Below are 25,101 nucleotides of genomic sequence, written 5' to 3'. Positions count from 1 at the left end.
GTATGCAAGCGCTCAAACTATTAAATAGCTCACACAATCCACGTAGATTTAGTCTACATGCAGGTTCTAGACGCCGTTGTTAGGAGACGGTCTGTACTACTCGATCTAGACAACCGAAGAGCCATACGTGTGCTGGCAGCAGAAAATACGTACATACATACTCAAAGCTATATAAGCATAATTCCTACGACGTATCAGGCTGCGCGCAGTCCCAGCTCCTCTAGTTATACGGCTTTGTTGATGGAGATCGGGTAGAAGCAATAAACATTTAATGATATAAGCGCAAAAGTGGGTGGAAGTTGTTTTAATTTCGTAATAACTTTTAAATTGGCTAGACGTCGTAATGGGAAACGACATACCTTTGAGGGTGAGCTTCCGTAATACAGCCGACGTAGAGAAAAATGACGATGAAAAGTGTTTTTCTTTGTTGGGTTTAAGGGTCATTGAGACAGCTTCTGGAGGAACTTCCATCCGTTTTGGCTTTAGCGGAAGCGTAGAGAATTTGCCGTTAGCAAAAGCTTCGTGAATGTTTGGTGTCGATAAAGCGTGCTGAACTGTCGGTAAAGGTGACGCCTGTTTCCCTCCTGTTTGCCTCGCGCTACGCGCAGGCCTCACAGGCTCCGATGTTTGTTCAGTGACCTGTGGACTACTAGCATTTTGTTGTTCTACGCTTTCGTCCGAGCTCTTAAACGAATAATAGCCTGTATCTCGGGATCGCTGAGTGTCGAGAATGTTATCCTCGGATTGCGAGGGGTTAACAGGGCTTTTCTCGTTTTCCGATGGCGTCGCAAAGAGGTTATGCTCCGACACTGATTTGCCAGTTATAGCGTCATCGTCTTTCGTTTCAACGATTGAGCACTCCGACTTTGAAGCTATTTTGCTCTTTGCCAGCTTATTATTTAGGTGATCAGTTCCTCGATTCGATAATTTCTTGGCTTTGACATAAAGAGAAGACTCGGACCGACTCATATCAGCGGAATCAAGCTCTGGTCCCAGCTCCGGCGAGATAGCATCCGATGTGGCCTTCACCTCAAGGACTGTCTCCATCGAACCTGCAAAATCTGTATCTGAACCTGTTGTCAACGTCGACGTAGAATCGTATTTTGCCGATGGAGAAGAGATTCGAATAGCCTGCAATGGTGAGAGTTCACACTTCGGAGGCGTTTTTGTTCTTGGCATAGGTACCGGTGCACTAACTGTAGTCATTGTTTTGTGGTCCGTCTCACCATCGCAACAGGATAATTTTGACAGGGACACATTATCAGATAGCATATTGTAAAGCTCTTCCATCTCTTGATTGTTGACAGGCTCTGTGGCCGAAGTCTCATCACTATCGTACGAAGGAATGCTGATGGACGCTGATACGGTTTCGCTACCGGATTCACTCTGCTTCTCCGACAGATTCGGCGAACCCTGAAGCTTCTTGCGCTCCTTCAAGTTCAGAGTAGGAGACCCGTTGCGGGATGCTGTAACTGTGTGCATTAGCGCTACGATCTGATCCTGAATGTACTCTTGCGCTTTGGCATACTCTGTGACCACCGGCGGCGAAGGCGACTTAGAGCTAAGCTGTTTTAATGAGGTCATTAGCTTTCTGCAGATGAAAAGTGTCTCATCGGAAAGAGCTTCTTTATCAGATGCTTCCTTGTTTTTCTTATTGTTGTCTTCTTCAGTAGGGTACTCCTCTGACTCAAGAGTGTCGCTTCCATAATCCGAGTTATTACTCGATGTAACCGTACTATCTGCATTGTTATTGCATGGAGAAACCCTCTGCATGAGGGATGTGATATGATCTTCAAGAAGTGACTTCCACCCAGGTGTATTAGCCTTCTCTGTTGGCCGATCAACGTCAGGAGATCCCGAGATGTGTGCGATAACCCGGTTAACAACGTATGCGACCTCTTCGTCAGGTACGTCTTCATTTTTGAAGGACACCTTTTTACCGGTGTCTGGACTAGATTTCCGAGGTGAACAGCGCGGCCAAATTTTCGGCTGGTTATTGACGGCGTTTTTATGCTCAACGTACGCGTTGTTCATTTTGGTCACACGATCTTTGACGGATGCTTTCATCTCGCCGGTGTTGATCTGAGCATCGTTATGTTTCATTTTGCCTTTGATAGCAATGTTCTCCAGCTGTTCTGCGAGTCGAATAGCCTTCAGAGGCTTCTGTAAGTTATCGATTTCGTCAAGATGTTCGGGTGACGGTGTCTTCTCGACGACGTCAACAATCTTTGCCATGTCAGCCTCATCTTCTTCTTCTTCGTCGTCGTCGATGTCCATTTTGGCCACTTGGTCATCTTCACTGCTGTCTTCCTTCGCTTTGCCTCCCTTACTCAATTCACACTTTAGAACGTCGTCTGTCATCTCGACTGGACTTTTGGCTGCGAATGTCGCCTCTGCCAAAGGGTTTGGCAAAAGCGTTCTCTCCGGGCAGGCGGTTACCTCGATGACGGTAACATCGCCATCTTCCCGTGATGAGTCAAGGTCATCCTGCTCCCCGATTTCCTTAGATGGGCTGCATTCTTTGCTGGTCTTTTTATTCCGCTTAATCGTATTATACGTATCTTCCTCGAAGCAGCCACTTTGCAGCGTATCCTCTTCTATTAGGAGCTCATCTTTTAGGCTAAGCGTGTCAGGGCATCCACCGACTAAATTATTAAAGTACTTTTCCAGTCGCGAGCTGGCCAACAACGATGGGTCCTCTTCGGTGACTTCCGAGACATAGCTAGCCTCTGACACGGTATCGCTCAAATCTTCCGAGACTACGGACCACCGCTTTTGCTCATCTTCCGTGACGTTGTTGATAGCATAGCTGAAATACTGCTCAAGCTCAGACGATTGTCGTGGGACCTGCGGCGAGCTCGGGGCCGAGTGTTCCGACTCTTCACATGAGTCTTCAACAATGGTGTGTAATGAGAACGCATGCGGATTGCCATACATTGTGGCCCCCGCTTGCATCGCTAGTTGTTGCAGCTGCTGTTGCACCGGCTGTTGGCCAGGTTGCAGAGCAAGCAGGTCGTCAGAGGAGCTCGACACGTCGCTCAGGATCTCCTCCTCGATCAGATAACCCTGAGCCGGAGGCACAGGCGGCTCCTGATCACTATCGTAGTCATCGAAGCAATCGAAATTTTGCTGTGGTATGAGCAATTCTTCGGTGAAGTATTTCTCCAACGACGTAACGACTCCTCGCGGAGTCTCGTAGAGAGCGTCCCTAGGTGGAAAGTACTTGTGTATTCCTTGAGGCTGTTGTTGAAGCTGATTTACGTTGCGCTCAACAATGTCCACAATGGCGCCACCAATTTCACGATGCTGGAATAGTTGTTCTCGATTATTATTATTATTAATGTTGTTTTGGCGTTGCTGGTGAGTTTGACTGTTATAATTATCTAAATCGGTAGTAACGGTGGCAACTGTCGCAGGTGGGGTAGGTGCACGGAAATCGTCGTCGCTATTATTACCATTAGCCCTGACTGCCGTTGTAGATAATCCACAGTAATCCTCGGATTCACAAATATAATTATCCACTCCACTACTATTTAACACAGTCGCACAATTACTCGGCGATTCGATGCACCACCGGTGAGCTACAGCCAACGACGAGACTTTACTACATCGATCTTTTTTTTGCTGCTGCTGTTGCGGGCGATCACCACGAGCAGCTGCAAAAATAATTGCACCATCACCTACAACACTTTTAGCACAAACTGTATGATTATTATCAAAAACACACGCGCTACTAGTAGTAGTGGTTGGAAGACATCGTTCATATCCAGCCGGTAGGAAGCGCACCTCACCGCAGTCAGCGGCCACACTGAGAGCTAGGCGCGGATCTGGCCATGGCGCCCGAGTGAGGCAGACGCCTGCAGGCGAGGAGCGATGCGCGGCTGCTAAACTGCCTTCTCCTCGTCCTCCTCCTCTAGCGCCAGCAGCAGCTTCGGCGCAATTGGCCAATGCTGTCCCTAGTAGAACCATGGCTGGCTGTGACGGTATCACGCCGCGATCACTACTGCAACGGTGGCCTTTGCCGTTGTCGTTATCAATGCGGTTGCCGCCGCTGTCCGCGTCACCTTCACCGTTATGATTGGCGCTTCTGCGCTTACGACTACAGCCGGCAGCGGTGCTCTCCGCCTGTTCCGTCTTAGCTAGGTCCTCTGCACTCGATGGCACGCTGCGTTTCTGTTGAAGTCGATCAGCAGATGACAGCAATGGTAAAGATGAACCCGCTAACAGTTCGGCGTCACGTGCCGTTTCTGCTGTCGACAGCTGCGAGCCGCTGGTGACGTTCGTGTTCTCTTGAAAACCACTATCATTAACGCTAGTATTGCAATTGCTATCGAAGACTGCTATTGGACAGAATTGTCGCTGAGTGATTACTATAACCTTGCGTACGTCGGTGACACTTTGACGACCGCTGCTTTTCTGTAGAGCAAGGGGGCCACTGTTAGAAGAAATGGATTCTGAGACCGACGGCTGACACGACTGAGAAAAGCTCTCACTGGGATGGCTGTTACAGAGCGAGTGACCACTCCCAACAATTACAGGAGCGTTATACGACCCGAATGCCGTAGACGTGGAAGTCGTCGCCGCCGCTGCTGTTGTTTCTGTCGAGGACTGCGACGCAAATGTGCCGTCCTCATCGTTTCTACTATGGCTGCTGTGATCATTTCCATTAGCAGTTATGGTAATAGCCGAGTCGCTGCTGATACTGACGGCCTCTCCCAAGTCGCCGCTGGTCTGTGGGCAGGCCTGGGTCGAAGCGATCAACACGGCAGGACCAGCACGATCGCGATCACCAGCAGCAGAGACAACAATACTTTCCGATGAGGACGAACGGTGTTGCTTATTTGTCACCAAAGTCCGTGCATTGTTACCACACATACTACAACCAATCCCACTAACGGCGTCAGCCGCTTTATTACTGGTAGTGTCGATCTCACTGCTGCTGATTTTACTATTTCCATTCACGTTAGATACGTTTGCCAAAATTGTTAGATCGTTACCACCCGCGTTGTAATGTTGTCGCTGCTGTTGCTCAGCGCGAATCGTGGCAAGCCTGAGCCGCGCAGATCCCGCGGTTTCGGTATCGGTAGCGAAATCCAAGGCCTCACGAAGGATACGAGAGTCTACGGTATTGATTGTCGCGGTGTCGGTCAATAAACTGCCGTGGTCGCAACGGGAGAGCTGTTGAATCTCTAGAGTGTCATCTGCAGTGACAGCTGCATCAGCATTACCAGCAACAACCGTGGTGGGTCTGCTCATCGCGTCAGTCGAGGGCGATTGCTGTTGGAGAAGACGGTCCTGAACCAGATCTAAGTCGACATCAAATGGCCTGGCGATGTCATCTTGCTGTCGTTGTCGACAATGGACATCTTTGGACCCGTCAGGGTGGGTGGTTATATTTTCCAATGCAGATTCAACGGATGACACCGCAGGAGTGGCAGTAAACACAAATGTACCGGTCGATGACGCCGTTGTTGCAGCTGGCGGCCCATATGCAGTCTTCAGTACAGAGGCTCGGCTTCTCACTCCGCCGCATTTATGGCATTCACGCATAACGACTGCATTCGTACCATTATCGTCCGCTCTTTCCTGTTTCGTCAAGAGCGGACTGTTCTTTAACCGCATCGACCTTCGTGTCGACCTACAAACACTATTGTTCCGCTTCAAACGGACACTGCCCGTTCTAGTAAATAGGCTAGGCAAGTCCTCAAGGGAGGCAGATTTCTGCTCAATGATCTTCGCCTTCTCCCTAATATTTTCCTCAACATCGGATATCTCGTCTAAAGAGCAAAGCGATGCGGCCATACGATAATCAGAATCTGAGGTAAACTCCCACTCCGAATCCTCAATGTAATATGCCCCAGAACCGATCTCTAAGCGACTCTTTACCTTTAGAGTGCTGCGTTTTTTCTTTTTACGTCGCTTTTTTCGGCCCTGCTCATCATAATCACTCAGATCGGAGAACGACTCCGATGAAGTAATGAATACCAGTTGATAGTCCTCTGGTAGAATTTTCTCCTGACTAGCGCCCAGCTGTGGCGGAGGCGTTGTTTCTCTAGTGAGTGTCGCGTCCCGATCATCTTCCGAGCTGCAGGACAGAGGAGCCGCACACGCCATTCTGAAAGACGCTCTGGCCCGGATATGCGCCTGTAACCGGCGGATCATGGGCGATGCTGAACAGTTGGACTCCATGTCAGCAGCCGAATGAAGAGTCGATGTCGAGCTTCCGAGATCGTCCTCAAATTGTACTAGATTTGACGAGGTCAGCAGGTCGGGGTAACGGTTGCTCAAAGGTAGACACTTAGGGGGGTCGATTGCAAGGGCACTGGGGTGATCGGTCTCAAGGGGTGCGCGCGGACCGATCACGGTCTGATAATAGGGGTCGGCAGATTGCTCTGAAATCGGAATGACAGAAAGACAGAAGGGAAGGCACAAGGGGCTGAGGAAACACTTCAGAAGGGGACGGGTTGTAATACACTTTTGTAAACAGCAGGTTGGTTAATGCATATGGATAAGCATGCATAGGGGTAGTCAAAAAAATTGTATTTGAAGGGTTAGGCGTATTTAAGATTGGATTGAGCGAATAAAAAAGTAAGTAGGTAAGTTATTGGTTAAAGGGTTTGATTAATGTTGATATTCGCCGTTAGAATATGATTTTTCTGTTAATTTATCATCACTAGTGTTTTATTGGTAGTAAGAATTAACGGGGTTAATGGCGTACATCCACATAAATGTGTGCGATTAGGCAGAAATGTATCGTATATATATATATATATATATATATATATATATATATACCTAAAGTTAACACCAGATACTCCGTACATCTAGTAGGTTAGTAAAAGGCTAACTGGTATATTTCTTAATTAATGTACAGTATCACAGTTATGGATATTGACTAGCATAACATCACAGAAATATACTATATAATAATATACTTATTATTATATAGTATATTTCTGTGATATTAGATAATTATTGCTATCATCAGCTGAACTCGAGACTGCTATAAAAAGTTCGTCAAATGATTGTAAGTTGTCAATATGACCGTATTTTATGAGCCGCTATATTATACTACACATGAGTCCTTCGGGGTGAAATATTTACATATTGTTAGGGTAATTTAAGGCTTCGTTCGCGAGATGTCTTATAGTTGGAGAAAGCTATAGCCCAATATGTTAGCTGGTAGCCGGTCGAACGAAAGATTAGATACGAATTAAGTGCCAGGAAGCTGGCAGTTGTTAGTTCGGCCGTAAGTCACGACTTTATTGTATATTACTTAGTCTATAAACCCTTGATACGACAATAGGCAACGATTTCCGACTACATAACACTAAAATGAGCCAGCATCAACCCTCGGGTCGGCACAACCCAGCAGGGCCGCCGTGAAAAGGTGTAGCAACCTTCTCCAATTCAGCTATGCATATGCCTGATCCGTTAGGCTGATGACGCAACCTAGTAGGCCTTTTTGTTCCTCCATCTCGAACAAAATGAAAACTGACCTACTTGGATAGACTGCGACAAGATCAGGATAGAACAGGTTACTCTATTTTATCGGTAGACTCAAAAGACAAGCGGCAGATGGTGTTTGGTGAATTCACATCAGGATGGACCGACATGAACAGTGGATGTTAAAAGATAAAGCCAGGCCACCGACCGTAATGATGGCCGCGGTCGCGACCTGTTGGAGGATGATAAGCTAACTCGATACTAATAAGCTAGAAATGACTATATTATCTCATATGTATATATATATAAAAGGCAATATAGAAGCTAGGGAGCGACAAACGAATTGGGCGGGTCGTTTCGGTTGCATACGAGCATAAACGTAGATTACTAAGACCAAAAGCACGATTCAATGTTCTCAAGCCCAGGGACCCGACCCAATTTAAAAGAAGTCAATAAATACCGTTGATATGATTATCGGGTTTGCAAACAAAAAAGCCATTTGAGACATTTTAGTCAATACTGAGTACTGTTATAGTCAAATAAGCGCCTGTAGGCCGAATAGATCTACGAAAATTGTACGCTAGCTACGTAATCAGGTGGGTCATATTGAAAACGTAGTTAGGAATATGTGACATTCAACCAAATGACATTGTTATTTATTTATATATATTGTGATAGACAAATCTTATAGTAATGGCTTTTTCGAGTTGGACAATAAAACGGAAATGTAGTTACCTCTTTAAATTAAATGTACATCTTTAAATACATGAAAAAGTAGCAGCTACTAGTAAATATCAACTATATATATAAATATAGCCGTGTCAATGTCTAATATTGCCAGTTTAGTGAGATATAGATGATTCAGAATGTCAGGCCATGGCTCCGTTCTAGCGCTTCCCTCAGCTATAGCCCTTCGCAGTCAGGTTGAAATCATTTTCGCCCCTTTATAACGCCTGAAGATTGCATGATAATCCGTGAGGACTGTTTATTACAAGCTGTTTTACGCCAACTAGACACAGTTTCCAAGACTTCACCATCCTCTTACATAGAATATATATATAAAAGCAATACGCCGGTGAATTCCACCAAGCGAATCTTCATTCACTTGTTAATAATGAATCGAAGTTCTTGTATTGTAAAAAAATAAAACGATATATATATAATAGCGGCACTATAACTCCAGTGAATTGATAAAGTCTATTTTATTGTAATATAAACACTGTTTGCCCAACACTTGCTCAAGTATCCTTGGCGATAATAAGAATAATCATTGACAGGTTGCAGATCTCGGCATCCCATTGAACCGATTAGTCGAAATACAAGGACGATCAAGCGTTTAGCTTGAACTTGGACATTGTCATTACTTCTTTCAGCGTTATCTCCGCCTTTTCGGGTCTGGCTACCTATCTGAATGATTGTTCGCAAAAAATTGTTTTTTTTATCTATACAACGAATCGGAGCTCTCGGCAGTAGCGGTAGCAGAGGCATCCGATGCCAGCAAAATCATCCTTGTCGGGAGCGAATTCGTTTCGCAGTAAATCCGTTCATTAGTGAAATACAGCTGATGGCTATCGGTCACCACAGCGCCCACTGGCTCGATGCTCTTTAGGTGGCGCCCAACAAATCGCGCCCACAGCAGGGGCTGCAATGGCTATGACGGTGATTATCGGTACCACCAGTAAAGCAAACGTTACGGTTGCTGCTTCTCTGACGTCTCCGTTGGGTGTAAACGCGAATTTGTACGAAAGAACAGAGAGGATATGCGGATAATATATGGTTTGGCAATGTACTAAACGATGGCGACTAACTAGAAACGACGGAAGGGAGGAAAGAGGAAAACGTGGAACGAGGATGAACTTCGTCGAATGAATTACAGACAGCAGTGGTTAACTAGTATTAGTAATACTAGCAGCAATATATAAAATAGTCGATCTGGGTCAGGTGACTTGTCCCATCCAGTATACCTGTCACTGCTACAATTCGATTGACCTAACCTGCTGCGCTGGTAATGCCGTTGCTAGGCAGTCAGCGTCACTTCGTGGGCCCCTAACAACTTGGCGTAATGACACAACATCTCAGAGGCCGGACGTATCTCTATCATCCTAGAGACAAGATCCAGGATTGAACAAACATTTTTTTCAGGCTGACAAATTACTTTTTGAAGCTGTCGGTTCATGATGGCTAATTTTCTAGCATTTGAAAATTCTCTATAGTGCGGGAGACAATAGTTCCCTACTGCCTTAACTGTGACCGTGCAGTACGTTCATACGCCTGCCAAGTCCAACCAGGTCTGAACCTATTGTTTTTATATAATAGTCAAATGTGTAACTTCTATTAGACAAAACCTACGGGGGTACACACTTGCATACATAATCTGATTTGTTGTCATATTGTGATTATCTATCTGATGGCTTCGTATCATGGCTGTCTTTGTTGTGGTTGTTACTGCTGGCGTCAGCGTCGGTCATGACCTACTCCGGAGTCTCGGCCCACCGTGACAAACTGGAACAGGCAGTTTCCCACAACTTCGACGCCCTGGCCCCATATGTATCCAGTTTTTCATTCCTCATGCGCCAACAACGTTTGACAAACCTCTACTTGATCGGCATTCAATAGCCTTTGTTGAAACATATTCGAATCGTGCAGATCGCAGATCCTTCCCCAGCCCCTTCTTCGCCACATTGTCCACTTCTTATCTTTGCGCTGTGCATAAACAGAAGAGGTTGTTTCTATTTGTTTGGGTGGCAACATCTACAACACGAACAGACTCAAAATTGAGTGAGAGTCATTCATAAAGTGAATGGTAAAGCCGTTCATTGGGCAAGCGGCATTTACGATTTAGCCGACCAAATCTTTTGCAAAACCTAGTAAACCCTAGCCACAGATGGTCTCGGACCTACTGCAAAATAGCATCTACCTAGTTTCTAGCTTGATTTCCACCTTATATTACTAGAGATTGGTTAGGATTATTCTTCGAGCTTCAACTACGTAAGCTGGCCTTGGATCGAGCAAGCTTCCGTCCCTAGAATGCTACTCATGTGCCCCATCGTATAGACATTAAGATATGTGAATTATATTTTTCGCCCTTACGCGGCTACAATTTAGTATTGTAGTTGTTTGTCTTGCGAATATTATCGTATATTTCACTCACTGAAGCATGATGATAGCCTTCTATAAACCTCTCATCCACTAAGAAAATAATTATTTGTTTTAATTTTTTCCCAATCATCCTTTTTTTTATTGCGGCTTTCATTCGCTTTACTTTTTTTCTTTTTTTAATGCCATGCCCGCTTTTTAAGCTTAGATTAGAAGGTCGAACTATTGCAAGCAGTCACCTTTCGGCTGCTGGAAAATATGGCGGCCAATAAAGGATTCGGTAGCGCTGAAGCTGCTCGTTCTGAAGTGTATAGTACCACAAATATATTATTGTTATTATATGGTGAATGATCGCTGAGCGATTCAATGAGAGATAACAGTAGCACGAGCATCGCGAATCACAGCAACAGAAACAATAAAACAGAATACGATTTACAACAGTAATGGCAGCAAAATTTCCCGTCTCCTAATTTTTATGCAGTCTTTTTTGCCCAGTGCCTGTGTGTCACTACTTCGCTGTTGCATTTTCGTGTCGTTGATTGAAGGAAGACCATGCCAGTAGCCCCAGAGTGGCTTTTCAATCAGTGTATAAGCCCGAGAGTCTATAGTGGCAGCTGCAGTAGCTTTAGTGTGTTGCGCGATAAATCCTGGTTCAGAAAGGCACTGAGCCTATTAGATGTCCTCTAGGCCGACGCGTTGCTAATTCAATTCCTGTTCATCTGTTCGTCCGCCTTCTTCGGCATAATCGATATACTATAATGCATGTACACATTGTTTCACGGTAAGCCCTTGTGTTTTTGCTGCTCTGCTGCCGCCAGTTATGGTGATTGTTACCTTAATAACAATAGCTAGGATGACCAGGCTAAGGGCAACAAAAATTTAGAGCCACGCTTTGTCATTGCCGCTTCAATATTTTGAGGTCGTACCAAATAAATCACTTTGTCAACAAAGAGAATCAGTCGGCAAAAAATAAGAGGTGTTTTTCTATTGTTTTTGTTCGAGATGAGCTGCATGTTAAAGAAAACATAACCTAATAATAATAATCACTTCGAACGATTCTTCATTTTCTGTCATTCTCAGACAGATTTTTTTTTACTCCGTTAGGAAAACGTTTTGGGAAATGAATTAATTGACCGTACGATTTCACCGAGAAGCCTAAAATATATATATATTTGTTCTATGATATTCTATAATAGTAATTAGATAGTATATAATAGTAATGATATTCTAATATTTGATTCTCAAGCGAAAAGGTACCAATTGATTTTTCGTTTTTAACCAAATAAAAAGATGTCAGGTACTTTTGATAGGCACAATATATACATACAGACGGATAAAAAAAGCCACCGTATGTCTCTCGAATGGGGTCGAGCAATTTTCACAGCATTCGTTGTTCTTAGATTTATATTGGACTATAGTTAGCGGTACTAAGAAGCCAATAATACCTGGATAGGAGCCCTTGCGTCGTCTGTCGTGATTTTTGATTAACTCATCAGTCACTCAGTCCATCGATAGCTTGGGCAATCGGACCGTCTTCTTGTTTTTGTTATTATTGCAGTGATGAACATCGTGGTCACAGCCACCAGCGAGCTCATCAATCGAATAAAGATTACGGTCTATTAATATTCATATTTTAAATCACTTAAATGTCTACCGTGGCGTGTTTACCTACCTACACGATGGTGGTAATGTCGGTGTCGAAACTACCTTCTCCTATAACGTAACGCTGGTTATCTTCAATGAACTGACAGGGCTTACGTATTTACACTGTCTAGGCAAATGTAACCGATCTTCCACCTGGAGAAGGCAGACCGGGGGGTTAAAAAGCGAAAAAGAATCTGCGCCGACCGTCAACGAGCGACACCGATTATTGTCCCTACTGTTGTTTTCCTCTGCCTCGCTTTAATCTTTTCATTTCAACGAACATTGCGGCTGTTATTGCAAAATATTGCACGACGTTTGCGACAACTGGACGTCTGCGTAGCAGCGGAACAACGCACGGTGTAGAATGTGGCGCGGTTTCACTTGTACGTTGAACGGTGCGCTACTGCCTCTGCTTTTGTCGTATGGCGGTGGCGGCCAGTAATTGAGGGACCCGGGCTGGACACGAAGAGTTACGTTTCGTTTTGGTGGGCACGATGACGTCCGCATCATCGGCAACATCGTCATTGTCATCGCTGCCAATGGAGGCGCCTTGCCGGAGAGAAACACCGACCTGTTTCTGTGACGGTGTTCTGCAACGGATTTTCTCACCATTTTCAGTCATAGTAAATTCGACGCACGGCAATCGAGCGAGTAGTAAAACAGGGGTATTCGTCATAATGCTCATGTCTACTTAGTTAACTAGTCAGTCGCTTCGACTTGACGAGACCAGCAGCGACCACGGATCGACCCAAGCGGTATTCATCGCTACTTTATCGTCTCTGACGGTCTATAACAATATGATACGTCTAAATATATGGGGAGGTCGATTCGGGCTTATTTTCTAATCTGTTTTTTTTTACAAGAATATTCAATACCGGTGGCCAACAAAGTTCTGTACATGTAAGTTAAACTGCTGCGCAAAACTAATTTAGAACTGATAATAGGGAATCATTTTGGAACGGACTGTATCTATAAAGCTATGTATTTAATCGTGAAAACCATCACCGAAGCAGATAAAAGGCTTTGATTTTATTTTTTTCACGTATTTAACTATCTGCTGAATAGTGACAGTGATTGCATCATTTCAAGTGGCTTTTCAAACCATGCGTACCTCTTTTATAGTATACGTTTTGTTGAACGCGCCTTCAAACATCTAATCCATAAGTTTGTAAGGGCTAAATTACTGTTTTGTTCCACCATCATAATGCATGCACGATTTGTTTGCTGATCTACATAAATATATACCCGTGTCGGTACCCGACCACGGGGTCGGTTCCCTGTAAAAGATTCGTTTCAAACTACCACCGCGACACCATTAACATTATCGATTACTTCACAATTCGAAAATTCGTTTGAGGCTCAGCACCGCCTCAGATCATAGTGTAGCAAGTGCCCAATAGAATGCCCAATGCCTGTAGAGGAGACGCCCACAGCATCGCACCTGCGGTACAGCGGCTCCCGTACATCATATAAAAAAACAAAGCAAGGCAAGTTACTGACCGATATCTCGTGGTTGATTAGCGTCACTGTCGCCCTTAGCATTATCTGTCGCTGTTGGCTTCTGCTCTTCGACGTTTTAGATCGATACATTTTGACATAGTTTCGCTCTTCTGGAACGCCAGCGCTCCACCCGCGCCCTTCGAATACTTCCTCCGTTCCGACCACCCCATTAGCATACGCTGCCAATTTGATAACTCCCGTTTCGTCGCGTTGAAAGCGCGCACAAACGCCAGCTTTATATTCTTCACATACCTGCATGACAAGCACGCTCAGCACGTCGTACTGCCGCAGTTGCTATGCTTTCTTTTACTGCGGTGACCGCGACGTCATTATAGTGTTATTATTATTATTGCGAATGCAGGGGTTACGTCAATGAACTGCTCCGTAAGACTGCGGAAGACCACGACGGCGGGCGAAAACGTCGCCAAGAAAAAAATGCGGATCGCTTTTAGAAAATCTTTGATGATCAGTTGTCGGTAGAGGCACTGATAGCGGCGTGTCGCGTCGGAATCGATGCTGTGACCGTCACGGCAGCAAGCACGGCGGGAGCGATCAAGAACGAGGCGAAGAGTATGTTTTACTTGTAAAACTAATAGCGCCGCTACACTGTACATCAGTACTCGAGCCTTTAGTGACCCGTTATTGGTGCGGTGGGACCGTGACGACTGCACCTGATAGATCTATGAAGGTGGCCTGCTATGTTCGCTGTACGCAAGCTGCTAGCGCCCATGACTCTTGAGAAGGAAACGAAGTGCACTGAATATATATACATATAGTTTACTCTTTGCACCGATGTGTTATGGCTGTTACTGTAAAAACGGTTGCAACTTCGGATCAGTGGCATCTCGCGCGGTCGCCAGTGCCTTTTCTGCCTGCTGCTTCCGCTGACCCGCGTGGCGGCACCATCCGACCGAATCGTCCGTTTTCCAATTCGCTGTCGTTGCGTCTGCGGGACGCGAAAAAAAATTCGAATAGCACTTACCAGTGGAATAACATCATAGCCATTATCCTGTACATATATCGTACCGACAGATATTCAACCCTGTACAAACTAAGTACCATTGAACGCTCGTGCCGATATGAACTTAATTGACACGCCAGCACAAGTACGAGACTGTATCCCATTGGCGATGCCGTTGGGGATTAAGAAATGTCGAGGACGCCACCAGGACACAGAATGCAATATGTGCTCATATCCGCGAAGTGGCACATGCGGCCAGTTTGCTGAAGCGTAATCGACTGCCGCTTGACATTAATTCTGGGAAAGCGTAAGAGGAGAGCTGCAGTATAATTACTATTACCCATCGTTTTACTGTTATTATGCCATTACTGGCACTACGGAACAGAAAGGGAAAGTCACGATTGAATGAATTGAAGATATTACGATCGCTGGTATTAACGATCGCGTCAAACTGCCAAGCCGTCATCTACTGAAGCACGCTCCTCGTCGCTCGGTCCGCTATTGTGCTACTGGTCTTATTTTCACCTTCGACACGTCAACGAGACAAACAGATAAAATGCGAGCAAAATGTCTGCCTGGATTCGTTGCATATAAGAAAATCGATGACATTGCAAATGATTGAGCTGTTACAACACACGTTTAGCTTGTATTCTGTCACTCTGACAGGTGATGCTTTGCGCCAGTCTCAGCAAGCATGCGAAACTACTCCGGCAAGATTTAGGTCTATTATACATACAGGGGGCAAACGGGCAGAGCCAAAGACGAACTCCTTTCTTAGCATCGATATCTAGCGAAATGTCCTTGTTGAAGTCAGTCGGTATGCTACAAGTGATCATTATTATCATTTTCACATGGCTACCATACTAAATACAGTTGAGTACGCATTATTGACAGACAAATAAACTAATGGCGTGACCATTTTTTGCCCCTACAACGACATATCGGGTAGTAGCGAGGACACCTCCATGCGCCTACGTACAACGACCAGCTTGACACGGCGACCAAAACGATTGGCACTGCGCCGATTCAGCTTGCCGTCCATGTCGTGGTCGCTGTTGTTAGAATGTAGCGTAATAAGCACCTCTTCCTATATGCGCGACGTTTCTGCCCTATCCAGGCACGTCCGCTTTCGTGGCTCGCGCCGGTGCATCTGGCTGAACGGGCACGTCTATCCAGCATTTTGCAGTGGTGATCGTTGCTACTAATAATGCTATATACGATGATATGGCGTGTACACGAGCCAAAACGATACAGAATGGGCTTTCGATGACAGCTACGACGGCTGCGACAATCAAACCGTACGTGGAAAGTATTAGACGGTAACAGATAATTAGGTAATCTAGCTCCCCTGCGTTACAAAATCAATAATATCTATGCTTAAGCATGATAACAAACTGTCAGCAACCCGAAGATGCGACGAAGACACGACAAAAATACGCGTCTGCTGATACGAATCTTCCTTGATCATACAAAATTTACCAAGTGGAGCAAGTAGACTATTTTAGCTTGTTTTCTTCTTGTCGATCCTGTTCATGTCATTCTTGCGGAAAAACAAGCAAAATCAACGTAGAGATATCCCTGTTTATTAGTTAGCTCACTGTCAATTTGTTTAGAATCCGGATCTGTCGTCATTTGATTATCACGGTTCGATGAAATACGTTCAATGACTCAATAAATTTCGCCAGCTGCACTCTCGTCGCGGTCGGTGCCCAATCAACACAAAAACAGACGCATTTAAAATAGATTATATAAACTATAACTTTTTTTTTTTTTTCGGACACGATCAGATGACATAGTTTTACATAGAAACAGGGTTTAATTTCTTTTTTTAACTGAATTCATACGAGCGTCGATTCTACCGCATATTTAATAAGGACCTTCTTCCTTCACATAATGCAGAAAATAGGTCATAGAAACATCTGATTAGTACGAGTATATGTATGTAAAGAACGGATACGTAAGCAAAGTTAAATATCCTAATATTAGCTTTTAATTTTAATAACGTTTTCTCCCTTGCACTGTGACGGTTCCTATTTAGTGCTCATATGTAAATCGTATAATGTTGATTTATTATCTCGTCATTATAAGAATTATCGCCGTCGCTAGCTTGGTGATGACAATCAAAAAGATCGGCTTAGAGAACTGGCTGTTATCACTATTCCGGTGGCATTGTCTTTTGTTCGCTCTTTAAACTAGATTTTGAATCAGATGCTGCTCCCCAAATCCCTCCATACAATATCCTCTATGCGCCTTTGTACCGGAATTTTCTTGTTTCTAGACGAAGTCGTTTATCTTCGACTTTGCCCGTCCATAGAAGAATGTCAATTTCTCAATGAAAGACTAGTCTACTGAACAGCGAACAGGGGCGCGATGGCCGACGTATAGCCAGCTGACCATCTGGTAATGAATGCGCCGTGCAAACAAAACGAAAACGATGAGGCGCTTGCTATTGCTACCGCTCTTACTGTCACTATCATGGATGGAGATGGAAGACAAAGCGTTTCACGATGGTGTCGGCGACGAGGAACGCTTTAGAAGCAAAATCATGTCCTACAACGATTCCGCTTGCTCTTTTTCCTTGATGTAAGTAGTGTTCAACGCCACGCATCGTGCTTCTAACTAACTCAGTCTTATCCTTCCTTCTGATGGCGAAGAAAAATCAAGACATTTATCTAGATAAACAGAACTTTTGAAAGCAAATAGTTCATACAGATTTATATATAGCGTAGCCTAATTTAAAGAGAGTTGGGACTGATTTAAAAATCTGTACTGATATTGCCCTAAGCTTATTGAATGATTTTTCTATTTAGAGCTGAATCTCTATTAGTGCTTCATCGAACAGTCAGTTAAAGCGCGAGTAGGCGATAAAGCTTGTAGTTCACATTGGTTAAAGCACCTATTCAAAACTAATTAAAGGCGGCCTATACTAGGCTTACAGAGAAAAATTATTGCCATAAACATAAAATATAAGCGCTTCTCTATAGACCTATCGATCCCAGCCCCAGTTAGGGCTATTCAGGACGTTCACGTTTTGCTGTAAACTGCTACTAGCTATTAAAAAGCTAACAAATTTGATGATGAACTATTACTGAGATTGAATTATGTCAATAGGTCGTCTGAATCAGTAGCAACTAGGCTAAATATCGATTGCAGAGGTTGTCTTTCTCACGTTTTGATTGTAGCAGTGCGTATTGCGGCCGGCTAGAATATATCTCGTGCCATGCCTTGTCTATTAAAACAATAAAGGTGACGTCAGCGATTTCTAGCCTATCTATGCATACAACAAAGCCACTAAATGTACGTTGATGAACATTGACAACTTGCCACGTTCGATCTGCCCCTTTTCGAGAAAGACGTCTACACGTTCAACTGGACATCTTTTACCAGTAAACTACAACCCCACGATGTATACAAATATTCACGGTTCATGGTTACATTCAGTATTCATGGTTTCCACCACGAGCTATCAGAGCAAGAGTAAATTCTGATAGACATGAGAACGAAACGTCAGTCACATTGATCCGATAAGAATTACTATCGTAACTACAAAGATCAATAACAACAGCTATCAGCTAAATTAGCATTAAGATGTTGTTAAGTTCTGCATCTTTACACGAACAGTCGAAAATATCGAAAAGCTGCACCTCTCAGTTAACTTGATTATTAGAAGACTAGTTTCTATTAGCCGTAGCTTGCTGGTACACTCAAAGAGGTCTATTCTCTCTGCACCTTAAGCAACGGCTGAAAGCGGATGAAAGAAAACTCGTCATCGTACATCATACCTTCCTCTGTATTTGAACCTATTCACATGTTAACAGAAAGCGAACGCAGGTTGCTGTTGTTTAGCACTGCCGTAGATATTCACCGGCCCCGGCATGATCTACATGGGGTTTGCTCCTCGCTGGTGGGAGGTTGATGTACTTCAGCAACGTTGTGCATACATACGAAAATAGTAAGGCAGCGGAAGAACTAGTGGCAGTAATCCTGTCACGGCTGTCCTGCCGAACCGCTGATCGGAAGTCGACAACAAAAGGTTCCATCGTTGACAGGATACAACGAATGGACGGCCAACGTCCATAGGAAATGCCATAGGCCAGCAATAGCGAAGCAAAAGCATGGTCTGCACCGGTTAATGTAACAGCCGTTGGCTACGGCGCCAGTCATAGTCGCAAATGGATGATAGGTAGGTATCATTCAATTGGAGGGAAGCAACCGCAATAGGCTGATCACCTGCGGCGGCAGTTTCCAAGGGGAAACCACGACTACGTACTGCGCTGTCCGCCACCATTGGTGGTATTAGTCAACGTCTCAAAGCGGCAAAAGATGACGACCGTCCGTCTCATGACGGACTTTGCCAGCAATTTGTTGGGTCACCAACAGTAGGGGCAAGGTTGTTTGCATGACCTACACAGCGCTATAGCGCATCATCGAGTGCATCTGGCTAAAATGTTTGTCGATCATCCATACACGGTATATCATTGTAAGTACAGCGTACGTTACTAGCGTAACCGGACGCTGAGCACGCTAGATAAAATGAAGGGACCGAAGCAATGCCTAGCATCTGTACAAGTTAACAGTGCGCGGTAACCATTCATTGAAAATAAGAAATACAGATTCAATTTAGATGCCCAATTGACGATTTTGGCATTGCGCCGTTCATAGGTGATCATATAGCGGCATTTAGTCCTTCCCATATTGGGATCTTTATCATCATTATTATCGTCATCGTTCGGGCATTCGTGTACCGCTGACGACTGTGCCTTCAACGATTTCTTGCCTAACGGTTCCAGTATGGCCCTACCGTGATTGCACTGCAGTTGACACTGGCGTTATCGCATCGATTGTATCATCCACGGACAATGAAGATCAAGACGGCAGCTGGCGATGCTTACCGTGACAGTTGCTGCTGCAGGTGCAGTGACGACATCAGCACAATAAAAAGAACTCAAAGAACATACGCCCTTTATAAGGACATTTTATACTTCACGGGGCCACCGCATAAAACTGCTTTTCTATTTTTTGCCTCGCAGCTTGAATTGGGTGAAACGCCATGTTTAGTTAGCGTCTACCGACAATATTTCAAATGATCGCTTTGTTGCTTGGATCACAATAACTCTTAACATCACCACGAGTTACTGCTTTCGTACACTGAGGCCAGGCCAGGCCAGGCCAGGCTTAACAAGAAGCAACAGCTTGTTCGAATAGCTTTTTAGAAATATAATATAAACGTTTATTGTATTATAGACAGATTCGGCCAACGTAAACGCAGTTGCTTGCGCCAATATTGATTTGCAACTTTTCGAGTATGAATTGGTACGTTAACTTCTACATTAACTTTTTTCAAGTGCCGCGCAGTAATGGTACACGCAGCAAATTACCGATGTTTATGTTATTATCAAGCATATTTTTCGAAATCTGCTTTTGCGTTCACAGTCAGAACACGAATCCCAGGTATAATATACCTTTTAACTTCTGCATGCTGAAAGTTATCCATTCAATTATAATACTGGTAACAAAGAGTTAATGATTGGAGACCTGGTTATGCTGCTAAAGAAACGCTCAACGAAGCGGGCGCCGTATATGGCCTGGCATTTTTGTTCTGCTTATTGCGAGCATGTTCAAGGACCCCGAGGACAAGCAGACAGTGCGTCTGTTTGTTTGATCCGACGATTCGTCGCTATAATAGTATTGCTACCACGTCATGCTCGATTCCAAAGCAGGGTGGTATTCACCGGTATTTCAATCGGCTGCCTTTTTAATAAGTAGGCGCTCTACATTTTGACGCTTCAGATTCGTCTGTCGCCGCCACCGTCTGATTGCTGTTGGCTCTGAAGTTAATGCACGGTCCTCAGCGTAGCGAGTAGCATGCCAGAACACACCAGCAAACAGGTCTGCTGTGAAATGCAATTTGTTGAAATGAGACCGTGTCTATAATAGTAATGATCAGGGGAAGTCAGGTAACGGAGGCCGAGGCAAATAAAGCCTTGCAGATGTCAGCCAAACAACTAACCGTTAATCTGCATGGGAATTTTTGCGACAGCGAATTTTCGATTTAAAAAGTTTGCACCCGCACGGCTTTTAGACAGGGGAACATCAATGGCTCGGAACACATGGAGACAAAGAGGTTTAAGGCCTAATCATCATGGTCATGAAAACGTTAAGTGATAGTCCGGAAAAAGTAGAGGGGAAGGATTCGTGAGTTCTATAAAATTAGTTTGAGATTGATGAAGTGAATGTTGGACATTTAAAACATGTCGACAGGTACCGACACTAGTAGTGAATGCTATCCCTGCTGTCATGCCTGACGGCGAATGCAAATCAGCTTTATATATTCAATGAATCATCGTTTGTCGGAAAGGAGAACTACAAAGTTTATTAAATTATTCGTTGCGATTTTACCTTGCACTATGCCCGATGTGTAGCTCTGCATTCCACTTCTACGTGCGCGTGCAGTGTATGCACTAGTAAAGTTATGCTGCGTACAAACACTTACTGTTCGGAGACGCAATTTTATTCGGCTAATATTTTTTCGTGAACATTTTTAATCTCAGGAGTCACCAACGTCGAATTTCCGTTTATACGTTAAGAACGCTGCCCGAAAGCACTGGACAATTCGGAACTCGTTTCTGCCCTACCCAGATGCAACCGTTGAATCATAAAGGCTATCTTCACTTCTCGATCACTTCCCTTCAAAGGTCACGTACCTGCGACCAAAATCGAGAGGAGATGTACCATAGTTATATATATATATATATATATATATATATATATATATATATACATTTGTTCCTGTACGTAATTTTCCCTCTACTCCTCATTTGTGGTTTATTTTGACTCATCCTTGCCGTGCGTTTGCCTCTTATACACGGCCCGACTAAATGACAACGTCGGTAATAACAACAGCGGATTTTTTCGTTTATGCGACAGCTTAACAATCCTGCTTTGCCGCGTCTGACTGAACGTCAACAAAAAGGGAGCGCAGAAGATGCGAATGGGTGCCAGAAGAGATTGAGTTCTGTCAATCGCCACCGATCCCGTGGCGCTGTACGCGGTTGAACTTTATGGACGCTGTTCGCTACTTATGGGATGAAGTAGTTCTTTCCGTCAAAAACTCATTCGTTGGCCGTCTGGTCAGCCCGGTGGTTACTGTTTTCAATGTTGCCAGTATCTGAACGGTGGCCGTTCCGGCGATTGAGATAAATTAAGCAGACCCAAAACAGCCGCAGATTGTGAAGGAGACAAGGAAGACGAACAATAGCAACGGTAGCGGCAGCTTCGTTCATATGCCTTTAGACCTCTGGAAAATTGTTAAGTTTATGTCTCTCTTCTATTTAACGGTTTACAATGTATATAGGTAATCGCTGAACGGTATGCTGACAAAATAGGAAACACACGATCACAAAGATATAACGATAAAAGATAGAAGCGTATTGTTGTGTGGCCGACCGATGAAAAGGAAGCAGTTACTTTTCCCAGTGGTTCTAGCTAAACACAGTTATCATGTAATGATCAAGATAACATCAACACATAAATCTCGCGCTCTACAAACCACCGAGGCACTTTTTTAAGCCTTACGGTGATGAATGAGTTAATTAGCTGTCACCTTTAAAATGGTTGCTTCGGTGAAACAAATTACCAACAGCATCAATTATAAAAATATCAGTAGAAACCATTAGCAACAATAAGTTTCTGTCAATTTTCGCATAGCCCATATACAATCGAGACCAGCACTTAGACTTGGTTACGAAATGCATTAAGTTAATTAATAATATAAGTTACATATATGTGGTAGAAGGTAAGGAAATAATCTAGACTACGTTTGCTACAATTGTATTGTCAAGACAAAGCGGAAACGCTTATCTTTTAGTGGCTGTTTCCACACGGGGATGTTAAGGGAAGAGAATGAGAGTTTACGTAGTAATCGCGATGTTAGATAGTATTAAATAGTATGTAGTGAAAAGGCTATATAAGGCCTGAAGATGCTAGCACGCCATCGTAATGCTGTCCTGAGACTGTTGTCCTATGGCGCCGGTTAAAAGCTTTCATTTTTTCACTCTTGATGATACACGAAGGAGCTCGAAGCGCCGAAGATAATTAGACAACAGATCATCGCAGATTGATACTGGCACCGACGTATTCGACGTCGGCGATATGCGCCTTTTCTTTCAGGAGGACTAAGAAGAGGACAGACCTGCTCTGTATCTACGATTGGAAGCACGATAAATTGATAAGTGGAACGTGCCGATAGCCATTAGGTATAATTTCGACAGAGATGGAGAAATGGCATGTAATTTCTATTGGGTATCTACATAGTAGCTGAACGATCCTCCCAGGCGGTTCTGATAAATACCATGATAGGGAATATGAGTACTGCGATGCTCAAACAGTATTTGTAGCTAGAACAAACAAAATATCCCACTTGTATTCAAATCCTTATTTATATTCAAGCTAATGCTGATGACTCTAGCGGAGTCAGTCAGTCGATTTCGACATTTTCGGATTATCGAAAGCCTGCGATGGCTTTTGATACTTTACTGGCTTACTGGATGTTACTGTTGTCGACAACAAGAAACAACATCGGTTTAGGTTCATATGATAACGGGCGTGTTGCTTTTTTCGCACCGACAAGCGTTTTTGTGCCCACCTAATTTTATCAGCACCAGTCTCTAGTTCACGCACTATTTTCAGTCCGTCGATATGATTTGCTGGCAAACGGCTAACTTACGACCGTCGTATACGACGTATGTCGTCGGCGTCAGCGATTCGCGATGCAGATCACTTAGGGCGGCTATTTCAGGCTATCAACAGACATCTAAATTGTGCTCGCTAGCAGATACGAACGAACCGATATCGGTGTCTTTTGCTAATAATAAGAATGATAAAGGTTGAACCGTATTTACAAATAAAAGCATGACCAACTGCAGTATTTAGTCGCGATTGACGTTCCAGATGATGCCAGCTAGAGTTCTAAGGCTGACAAAGTTCGAAAAAAAAAAACGACTTACACATGACACGCGCCAAATAACGAAGTACTAGTTTGAAGGATAGCATTAAGTTTTATTTTCATTAAATACAAACAAGAAGACAACTTATCAACTTGTAGAAAATCTCATTGCTGCGTTTAAATAACGGCGTGGCAACCATTCAGCAGTCATCTCTCGACAGCTCAGGTTCTACGTAAATACCCCTGAACACTGTGATAATGTTTCCTTCGAGTAATTAAGTATAATGAAGTCGCAGTTGGTACTGCATTGGCTAAACTCGATATCTTCGCATTACGTACGCTGAGCGGCCATTGCGGGTTGGTTGACGTAGGCAGATCGCCGAATACAAACGACGGAATCGATTTAGGTGCGCCTTTATCCGCATATCTGTCTCAACGCGGACCTAAATCAGACTAAAGTTCCAGGCTAAGTAATCAAGAATTTTAGTATTTCAGTCTCGTCTTGGAACGAGAATATCAATTGCACGAGACTGTTTTAATGTAGAACCAGAACGTACTGCACGATACGGTGCAATATGTGTAGCATCACATCAGCGTGAACCGATTATCTGTTATGATCGAACGCTAACGCTCCGTTTGCAAGCCTCCGTAGGCGTTTAGCGTGTGCGTCTGTGGGCGCGGAGCCTTTGCTATACGTGACAGCATATCTGCTAAAGGTATACGAGATGTGAGAAGATACGTTATAGTCGTCTGCATTGGAATACTCTCTAGCAAGGCAATACCGCGACGGACGCAAGAAGCTGTTTCCGAAAAACTGGGCCATTGACGAGTACTTTTGAAGATGAAGAAGAAGTGCTTTCTCTATCCACGTTTATTTCCACTTTAACAACTAATCAGACCTCAGTGACGAACGGCATACAGACCATATTTACGTTAAGAACGATCTCGCTGAAGGTGATCGCAGTACTAATAAAGGAAATGATCAGATCAGCGATAGACGATGTCAGCACGATGAACATTCGCTTGTCTAAAGAATATATTTACATTCAAAATAAAATTGGTCTTAGCATCATTGAATATTCGATAACACCTATCTATCTGTTTTCTAAACTATTATATATAAAGAAAAGTCACTTAACTTATTGAAGTTATCTTTCACACCCTGTTTCCATGTATATAATTCTGCAAACAGATGAACTAAACCATACTTCTCTCTGGTTTTTCGTTCCTGTCATCGATTTTGTATATCAATCGAATCTCTAATACATATGGCAGCATTTCATCACGTCATTTTAGGCTAAAGACCTTTTTGTGACAGTTAATTAGGCCCATTTTTTTCGAGTATATCTACTAACAGCTATTGAAAAAAGGACTAGGGCGTTGGTCTCTTCGATGGCGCAAAAGCCACATAGTAACCATATAACACTCTTAGTGTCACTGAAGATGTGACGGAAATAAACCCAGATATGATGCTACTAATTTGAATATAGATTTAGACCATGTCAAATCC

General features: G+C 43.9%; 1 protein-coding gene across 9 annotated transcripts in view; it reads right to left on the bottom strand.

Moving 5' to 3' along the window:
• The window catches only part of LOC111263839 (uncharacterized), a 246,032-nt gene that overhangs the window by 53,669 nt on the left and 167,262 nt on the right, over window positions 1-25,101 (bottom strand). For all 9 annotated transcript variants that reach the window (XR_015312465.1, XM_086969805.1, XM_022839251.2 and 6 more), the window contains one exon: window positions 360-6,392. Coding sequence is in view for 8 of the 9 variants with exons in the window: in XM_086969805.1 (XP_086825931.1) it covers window positions 360-6,392 (6,033 nt within the window). In the remaining variant the exon portion in view is untranslated. The remainder of the gene's footprint in view (window positions 1-359; window positions 6,393-25,101) is intronic.

The sequence above is a fragment of the Varroa jacobsoni genome, unplaced genomic scaffold (genome assembly GCF_002532875.2).
Source record: "Varroa jacobsoni isolate VJ856 unplaced genomic scaffold, vjacob_1.0 scaffold_793, whole genome shotgun sequence".
Lineage (NCBI taxonomy): Eukaryota > Metazoa > Arthropoda > Arachnida > Mesostigmata > Varroidae > Varroa > Varroa jacobsoni.
Note: the sequence above shows the minus strand (reverse complement) of the source record. Positions and strands in the feature narration are given on the sequence as shown.